This window comes from Oncorhynchus kisutch, linkage group LG29, assembly GCF_002021735.2.
Source record: "Oncorhynchus kisutch isolate 150728-3 linkage group LG29, Okis_V2, whole genome shotgun sequence".
NCBI lineage: Eukaryota > Metazoa > Chordata > Actinopteri > Salmoniformes > Salmonidae > Oncorhynchus > Oncorhynchus kisutch.
In genome coordinates, this window is record NC_034202.2 from 37,975,703 (window position 1) to 37,985,702 (window position 10,000).

The 10,000-nt window shown below is 40.0% G+C and overlaps 1 protein-coding gene across 1 annotated transcript in view; it reads right to left on the bottom strand.

The window, feature by feature from the left end:
- fryb (furry homolog b (Drosophila)) overlaps nt 1-10,000 on the bottom strand; it is a 120,883-nt gene that overhangs the window by 104,388 nt on the left and 6,495 nt on the right. Inside the window, exons 6-7 of the mRNA XM_031808761.1 lie at nt 9,586-9,678; nt 8,404-8,502 (exon numbers count right to left, since the gene is read on the bottom strand). Coding sequence (XP_031664621.1) covers nt 8,404-8,502; nt 9,586-9,678 — 192 coding nt within the window. The remainder of the gene's footprint in view (nt 1-8,403; nt 8,503-9,585; nt 9,679-10,000) is intronic.

Here is a 10,000-nt window from a genome sequence, read left to right on the forward strand (position 1 = left end):
CATTACACTACACTACATGACATTACACTACATGACATTACACTACATTACACTACATGGCATTATACTACACGACATTACATTACACTACACTACATTACACTGCACTACATGACATTACACTATACTACATGACATTACACTACACTACATTACACTATACTACATGACATTATACTACATGACATTACACTACACTACATGACATTACACTACATGACATTACACTACATGACATTACACTATACTACATGACATTACACTATACTACATGACATTACACTACACTACATTACACTATACTACATGACATTACACTATACTACATGACATTACACTACACTACATGACATTACACTACATGACATTACACTACATGACATTACACTACATGACATTATACTACATGACATTACACTACATGACATTACACTACATGACATTACACTACACTACATGACATTACACTACATGACATTACACTACACTACATGACATTACACTACATGACATTACACTACACTACATGACATTACACTACATGACATTACACTATACTACATGACATTACACTACACTACATTACACTATACTACATGACATTATTTTTCATTACATGTACTCATTCAACAAAGTTGTATGGAGTTTCAGATTGGTGCCAAACGTGGTCCTCTCACACCTGTGTGTCTGTTTCAGTGTTAGTGTCTCACAATGATCATTAAATATATTCTATTACATTAAGTCTCAAATTCCACTCTCAGACCGGCAGGCATATGTAGGTAATGCTTTTAAACTGGTTGAGGTATGATAGGAATGTATCAGATGAGTAGTCTGTCAGTAAATATAATCTGATATGTTGTCTCTCCTTCCTTCCTTCCTTCCTTCCTTCCTTCCTTCCTTCCTTCCTTCCTTCCTTCCTTCCTTCCTTCCTTCCTTCCTTCCTTCCTTCCTTCCTTCCTTCCTTCCTTCCTCCCAACGCTCTCTCTCCCGCTCTCTCTGTCTCTCTCTGTCTCTCTCTGTCTCTCTCTATGTCTCTCTGTCTCCCTCTCTCTCTGTCTCTCTCTGTCTCTCTCTGTCTCTCTCTGTCTCTCTCTCTGTCTCTTTCATACACACACACTATCCCAGCTCTTCTGTCTCTGTCTTTCTCTCTCTCCCCACACCCTTCTCCCACTTTCTCTGTGGGAGAAGGGTAGGGGTGTGGCGGTATGAGGAAGAACAACATGTAGGGACAAACAAACAGCATGTTATTATCTCCCTGCTCCTTTTGGTCCTGTCAGCTCTGGCATGACAGGGTAGTGTGTGTGTGTACTCAACGTGAAAAAAATACATATTGGTAAAGAAGTGAGGAGGAGGAAGAAGAGGAGTGACAGACAGTCTATTGAAGTCTTGTCTTAACGTCTGCTTGGCTGGATGGAGGGTATTTGAAGAATCCCAAACAAAACAAACATGTTCAGTATGCGGATGACATTTCTAGCACCATTCGAAGGAGGTAGTGAAAGCCACAAGGGGACAAATAAACAACCACACACAAAAACAAAAACAACGACAACAACTATTGAAAGAAACCAGCAGTCCATAAATACATCAATGGGCTGTGTCCCAACACCACACCACTCCTCTTCTCCTATCATTCATTAATACTATGGGACCAGACTATACCTGGAGTCCATTCATTAATACTATGGGACCAGACTATACCTGGAGTCCATTCATTAATACTATGGGGAACAGACTATACCTGGAGTCCATTCATTAATACTATGGGACCCGACTATACCTGGAGTCCATTCATTAATACTATGGGGAACAGACTATACCTGGAGTCCATTCATTAATACTATGGGGAACAGACTATACCTGGAGTCCATTCATTAATACTATGGGACCAGACTATACCTGGAGTCCATTCATTAATACTATGGGACCAGACTATACCTGGAGTCCATTCATTAATACTATGGGGACCAGACTATACCTGGAGTCCATTCATTAATACTATGGGGATCAGAATATACCTGGAGTCCATTCATTAATACTATGGGACCAGACTATACCTGGAGTCCATTCATTAATACTATGGGATCAGAATATACCTGGAGTCCATTCATTAATACTATGGGACCAGAATATACCTGGAGTCCATTCATTAATACTATGGGACCAGACTATACCTGGAGTCCATTCATTAATACTATGGGATCAGAATATACCTGGAGTCCATTCATTAATACTATGGGACCAGACTATACCTGGAGTCCATTCATTAATACTATGGGGAACAGACTATACCTGGAGTCCATTCATTAATACTATGGGACCAGACGATATGTGGAGTCCATTCATTAATACTATGGGACCAGAATATACCCGGAGTCCATTCATTAATACTATGGGGATCAGACTATACCTGGAGTCCATTCATTAATACTATGGGACCAGACTATACCTGGAGTCCATTCATTAATACTATGGGACCAGACTATACCTGGAGTCCATTCATCAATACTATGGGGACCAGACTATACCTGGAGTCCATTCATTAATACTATGGGACCAGACTATACCTGGAGTCCATTCATTAATACTATGGGACCAGACTATACCTGGAGCCCATTCATTAATACTATGGGACCAGACTATACCTGGAGTCCATTCATTAATACTATGGGACCAGAATATACATGGAGTCCATTCATTAATACTATGGGACCAGACTATACCTGGAGTCCATTCATTAATACTATGGGACCAGACTATACCTGGAGTCCATTCATTAATACTATGGGGAACAGACTATACCTGGAGTCCATTCATTAATACTATGGGACCAGACTATACCTGGAGTCCATTCATTAATACTATGGGGAACAGACTATACCTGGAGTCCATTCATTAATACTATGGGACCAGACTATACCTGGAGTCCATTCATTAATACTATGGGGATCAGACTATACCTGGAGTCCATTCATTAATACTATGGGACCAGACTATAACTGGAGTCCATTCATTAATCAGTGGTAGGTGAGGAAAGGAGACTTATGCTGAAATCTGTAAAAGGAGAATATGACCAGTACAGTAATAGAGTGGTATAGACTGACCAGTATAGTAATAGTATGGTATAGACTGACCAGTACAGTAAAAGACTGACCAGTACAGTAATAGTGTGGTATAGACTGACCAGTACAGTAATAGATTGGTATAGACTGACCAGTACAGTAATAGAGTGGTATAGACTGACCAGTACAGTAATAGTGTGGTATAGACTGACCAGTACAGTAATAGTGTGCTATAGACTGACCAGTACAGTATTAGTGTGGTATAGACTGACCGGTACAGTAATAGTGTGGTATAGACTGACCGGTACAGTAATAGTGTGGTATAGACTGACCAGTACAGTAATAGTGTGGTATAGACTGACCAGTACAGTAATAGTGTAGTATAGACTGACCAGTACAGTAATAGTGTGGTATAGACTGACCAGTACAGTAATAGTGTGGTATAGACTGACCAGTACAGTAATAGTGTGGTATAGACTGACCAGTACAGTAATAGTGTAGTATAGACTGACCAGCACAGTAATAGTGTGGTATAGACTGACCAGTACAGTAATAGTGTAGTATAGACTGACCAGTACAGTAATAGTGTGGTATAGACTGACCAGTACAGTACTAGTGTGGTATAGACTGACCAGTACAGTAATAGTGTGGTATAGACTGACCAGTACAGTAATAGACTGACCAGTACAGTAATAGTGTGGTATAGACTGACCAGTACAGTAATAGTGTGGTATAGACTGACCAGTACAGTAATAGTGTGGTATAGACTGACCAGTACAGTAATAGTGTGGTATAGACTGACCAGTACAGTAATAGTGTGGTATAGACTGACCAGTACAGTAATGGACTGACCAGTACAGTAATAGACTGACCAGTACAGTAATAGTGTGGTATAGACTGACCAGCACAGTAATAGAGTGGTATAGACTGCCCAGTACAGTAATAGTGTGGTATAGACTGACCAGTACAGTATTAGACAGACCAGTACAGTAATAGTGTGGTATAGACTGACCAGTACAGTATTAGACTGACCAGTACAGTAATAGTGTGGTATAGACTGACCAGTACAGTATTAGACTGAACAGTACAGTAATAGTGTGGTATAGACTGACAGTACAGTAATAGTGTGGTATAGACTGACCAGTACAGTAATGGACTGACCAGTACAGTAATAGACTGACCAGTACAGTAATAGTGTGGTATAGACTGACCAGTACAGTATTAGACTGACCAGTACAGTAATAGTGTGGTATAGACTGACCAGTACAGTATTAGACTGACCAGTACAGTAATAGTGTGGTATAGACTGACCAGTACAGTATTAGACTGAACAGTACAGTAATAGTGTGGTATAGACTGACCAGTATAGTAATAGTGTGGTATAGACTGACCAGTACAGTAATAGTGTGGTATAGACTGACCAGTACAGTAATAGTGTGGTATAGACTGACCAGTACAGTAATAGTGTGGTATAGACTGACCAGTACAGTAATAGTGTGGTATAGACTGACCAGCACAGTAATAGTGTGGTATAGACTGACCAGTACAGTAATAGTGTAGTATAGACTGACCAGTACAGTAATAGTGTGGTATAGACTGACCAGTACAGTAATAGTGTGGTATAGACTGACCAGTACAGTAATAGTGTGGTATAGACTGACCAGTACAGTAATAGTGTGGTATAGACTGACCAGTACAGTAATAGTGTGGTATAGACTGACCAGTACAGTAATAGTGTGGTATAGACTGACCAGTACAGTATTAGACTGACCAGGTACCAGTAATAGTGTGGTATAGACTGACCAGTACAGTAATAGTGTGGTATAGACTGACCAGTACAGTAATAGTGTGGTATAGACTGACCAGTACAGTAATAGTGTGGTATAGACTGACCAGTACAGTAATGGACTGACCAGTACAGTAATAGACTGACCAGTACAGTAATAGTGTGGTATAGACCTGACCAGTACAGTATTAGACTGACCAGTACAGTAATAGTGTGGTATAGACTGACCAGTACAGTATTAGACTGACCAGTACAGTAATAGTGTGGTATAGACTGACCAGTACAGTATTAGACTGAACAGTACAGTAATCGTGTGGTATAGACTGACCAGTATAGTAATAGTGTGGTATAGACTGACCAGTACAGTAATAGTGTGGTATAGACTGACCAGTACAGTAATAGTGTGGTATAGACTGACCAGTACAGTAATAGTGTGGTATAGACTGACCAGTACAGTAATGGACTGACCAGTACAGTAATAGACTGACCAGTACAGTAATAGTGTGGTATAGACTGACCAGTACAGTATTAGACTGACCAGTACAGTAATAGTGTGGTATAGACTGACCAGTACAGTATTAGACTGACCAGTACAGTAATAGTGTGGTATAGACTGACCAGTACAGTAATAGTGTGGTATAGACTGACCAGTACAGTAATAGTGTGGTATAGACTGACCAGTACAGTAATAGTGTGGTATAGACTGACCAGTACAGTAATAGTGTGGTATAGACTGACCAGTACAGTAATAGACTGACCAGTACAGTAATAGTGTGGTATAGACTAACCAGTACAGTATTAGACTGACCAGTACAGTAATAGTGTGGTATAGACTGACCAGTACAGTATTAGACTGACCAGTACAGTAATAGTGTGGTATAGACTGACCAGTACAGTATTAGACTGAACAGTACAGTAATAGTGTGGTATAGACTGACCAGTATAGTAATAGTGTGGTATAGACTGACCAGTACAGTAATAGTGTGGTATAGACTGACCAGTACAGTAATAGTGTGGTATAGACTGACCAGTACAGTAATAGTGTGGTATAGACTGACCAGTACAGTAATAGTGTGGTATAGACTGACCAGCACAGTAATAGTGTGGTATAGACTGACCAGTACAGTAATAGTGTAGTATAGACTGACCAGTACAGTAATAGTGTGGTATAGACTGACCAGTACAGTAATAGTGTGGTATAGACTGACCAGTACAGTAATAGTGTGGTATAGACTGACCAGTACAGTAATAGTGTGGTATAGACTGACCAGTACAGTAATAGTGTGGTATAGACTGACCAGTACAGTAATAGTGTGGTATAGACTGACCAGTACAGTAATAGAGTGGTTTCGACTGACCGGTACAGTAATAGTGTGGTATAGACTGACCAGCACAGTAATAGTGTGGTATAGACTGACCAGTACAGTAATAGTGTGGTATAGACTGACCAGTACAGTAATAGTGTGGTATAGACTGACCAGTACAGTAATAGTGTGGTATAGACTGACCAGTACAGTAATAGTGTGGTATAGACTGACCGGTACAGTAATAGTGTGGTATAGACTGACCAGCACAGTAATAGTGTGGTATAGACTGAACAGTACAGTAATAGTGTAGTATAGACTGACCAGTACAGTAATAGTGTGGTATAGACTGACCAGTACAGTAATAGTGTGGTACAGACTGACCAGTACAGTAATAGTGTGGTATAGACTGACCAGTACAGTAATAGTGTGGTATAGACTGACCAGTACAGTAATGGACTGACCAGTACAGTAATAGACTGACCAGTACAGTAATAGTGTGGTATAGACTGACCAGTACAGTATTAGACTGACCAGTACAGTAATAGTGTGGTATAGACTGACCAGTACAGTATTAGACTGACCAGTACAGTAATAGTGTGGTATAGACTGACCAGTACAGTATTAGACTGAACAGTACAGTAATAGTGTGGTATAGACTGACCAGTATAGTAATAGTGTGGTATAGACTGACCAGTACAGTAATAGTGTGGTATAGACTGACCAGTACAGTAATAGTGTGGTATAGACTGACCAGTACAGTAATAGTGTGGTATAGACTGACCAGTACAGTAATGGACTGACCAGTACAGTAATAGACTGACCAGTACAGTAATAGTGTGGTATAGACTGACCAGTACAGTATTAGACTGACCAGTACAGTAATAGTGTGGTATAGACTGACCAGTACAGTATTAGACTGACCAGTACAGTAATAGTGTGGTATAGACTGACCAGTACAGTAATAGTGTGGTATAGACTGACCAGTACAGTAATAGTGTGGTATAGACTGACCAGTACAGTAATAGTGTGGTATAGACTGACCAGTACAGTAATAGTGTGGTATAGACTGACCAGTACAGTAATGGACTGACCAGTACAGTAATAGACTGACCAGTACAGTAATAGTGTGGTATAGACTGACCAGTACAGTATTAGACTGACCAGTACAGTAATAGTGTGGTATAGACTGACCAGTACAGTATTAGACTGACCAGTACAGTAATAGTGTGGTATAGACTGACCAGTACAGTATTAGACTGAACAGTACAGTAATAGTGTGGTATAGACTGACCAGTATAGTAATAGTGTGGTATGACTGACCAGTACAGTAATAGTGTGGTATAGACTGACCAGTACAGTAATAGTGTGGTATAGACTGACCAGTACAGTAATAGTGTGGTATAGACTGACCAGTACAGTAATAGTGTGGTATAGACTGACCAGCACAGTAATAGTGTGGTATAGACTGACCAGTACAGTAATAGTGTGTATAGACTGACCAGTACAGTAATAGTGTGGTATAGACTAGACTGACCAGTACAGTAATAGTGTGGTATAGACTGACCAGTACAGTAATAGTGTGGTATAGACTGACCAGTACAGTAATAGTGTGGTATAGACTGACCAGTACAGTAATAGTGTGGTATAGACTGACCAGTACAGTAATAGAGTGGTTTCGACTGACCGGTACAGTAATAGTGTGGTATAGACTGACCAGCACAGTAATAGTGTGGTATAGACTGACCAGTACAGTAATAGTGTGGTATAGACTGACCAGTACAGTAATAGTGTGGTATAGACTGACCAGTACAGTAATAGTGTGGTATAGACTGACCAGTACAGTAATAGTGTGGTATAGACTGACCAGTACAGTATAGTGTGGTATAGACTGACCAGCACAGTAATAGTGTGGTATAGACTGACCAGTACAGTAATAGTGTAGTATAGACTGACCAGTACAGTAATAGTGTGGTATAGACTGACCAGTACAGTAATAGTGTGGTATAGACTGACCAGTACAGTAATAGTGTGGTATAGACTGACCAGTACAGTAAGTGTGGTATAGACTGACCAGTACAGTAATAGTGTGGTATAGACTGACCAGTACAGTAATAGTGTGGTATAGACTGACCTGTACAGTAATAGTGTGGTATAGACTGACCTGTACAGTAATAGTGTGGTATAGACTGACCAGTACAGTAATAGTGTGGTATAGACTGACCAGTATAGTAATAGTGTGGTATAGACTGACCAGAGAGTGTTTCTTCCTAGAGGACAGGTCCAGCGTAGTGTCATACAGACTTTCTACAAAGTTCCTCAGACACGGAACATTCACCTCGTTCTTCACCGTCTGCAAGGTCAAAGGGAAAAGGTCATAGGTCATACACAGAGCAGAGGGGTTACACATAGACCAATGTACAGGACAGGTACAGTATATTAGATATGAGAGATTTCAAGATATGGTATAGAGATATGTACTGCGGCTACGGGGGACTAATATCTCCAGTGACATTATTGATTGATTAGGCACATTACAACATGAAGTAGAGTTAGAGGTACACTATATTAAACATGAGAGACTATGCGATATGAGAGAGATATGAGAAGATATGAGAAGATATGAGAGAATATGAGAGGATATGGGAGGATATGAGAAGATATGAGGGGATATGAGAGAGATGTGAGAGGATATGAGAAGATATGAGAGAGATGTGAGAGAGATGTGAGAGGGTATGAGAAGATATGAGAGGATATGAGAAGATATGAGAATATATGAGGGGATGTGAGAGAGATGTGAGAGGATATGAGAAGATATGAGAGAGATGTGAGAGGACATTATAAGATATGAGAGGATATGAGAAGATATGAGAGGATATGAGAAGATATGAGAAGATATGAGGTGTGTGAGAGAGATGTGAGAGGATATGAGGGGATATGAGAAGATATGAGGAGTGTGAGATAGATATGAGGGGATATGAGGAGATATGAGAAGATATGAGAGGTGTGAGAGAGATGTGAGAGGATATGAGGGGATATGAGGAGATATGAGAGGTGTGAGAGTGATGTGAGAGGATATGAGGGGATATGAGAAGATATGAGAGGTGTGAGAGAGATGTGAGAGGATATGAGGGGATATGAGAAGATATGAGAGGTGTGAGAGAGATGTGAGAGGATATGAGGGGATATGAGAAGATATGAGGAGTGTGAGATAGATGTGAGAGGATATGAGAAGATATGAGGAGTGTGATATAGATGTGAGAGGATGTGAGAGGATATGAGAAGATATGAGAGGATATGAAAAGATATGAGGGGATATGAGAAGATATGAGGAGTGTGAGAGGATATGCGACAAGTGTAGAGACAGACTGGTGTGGAGATAAACTGGTACAGAGACAGACTGGTGTTGATACAGACTGACGTAGGGTAGACTTACTGCAGCTACAGGAACCAGTATCTCTACGAAGAGTCCAGCCAGAGAATGTTTAATGTCCTTATCCTTCACCTCCAGGAAATACTGGGCACACTCCTAGAGAGAGTTAAATATATACATCATTATACACACTCCTAGAGAGAGTTAAATATATACATCATTATACACACTCCTAGAGAGAGTTATATATATACATATATATACACACACACATCATTATACACACTCCTAGAGAGAGTTATATACAGTATATACATCATTATACACACTCCTACAGAGAGTTATACTGTATATATACATCATTATACACACTCCTAGAGAGAGTTATATATATACATCATTATACACACTCCTACAGAGAGTTATACTGTATATAAACATCATTATACACACTCCTAGAGAGAGTTATACTGTATAT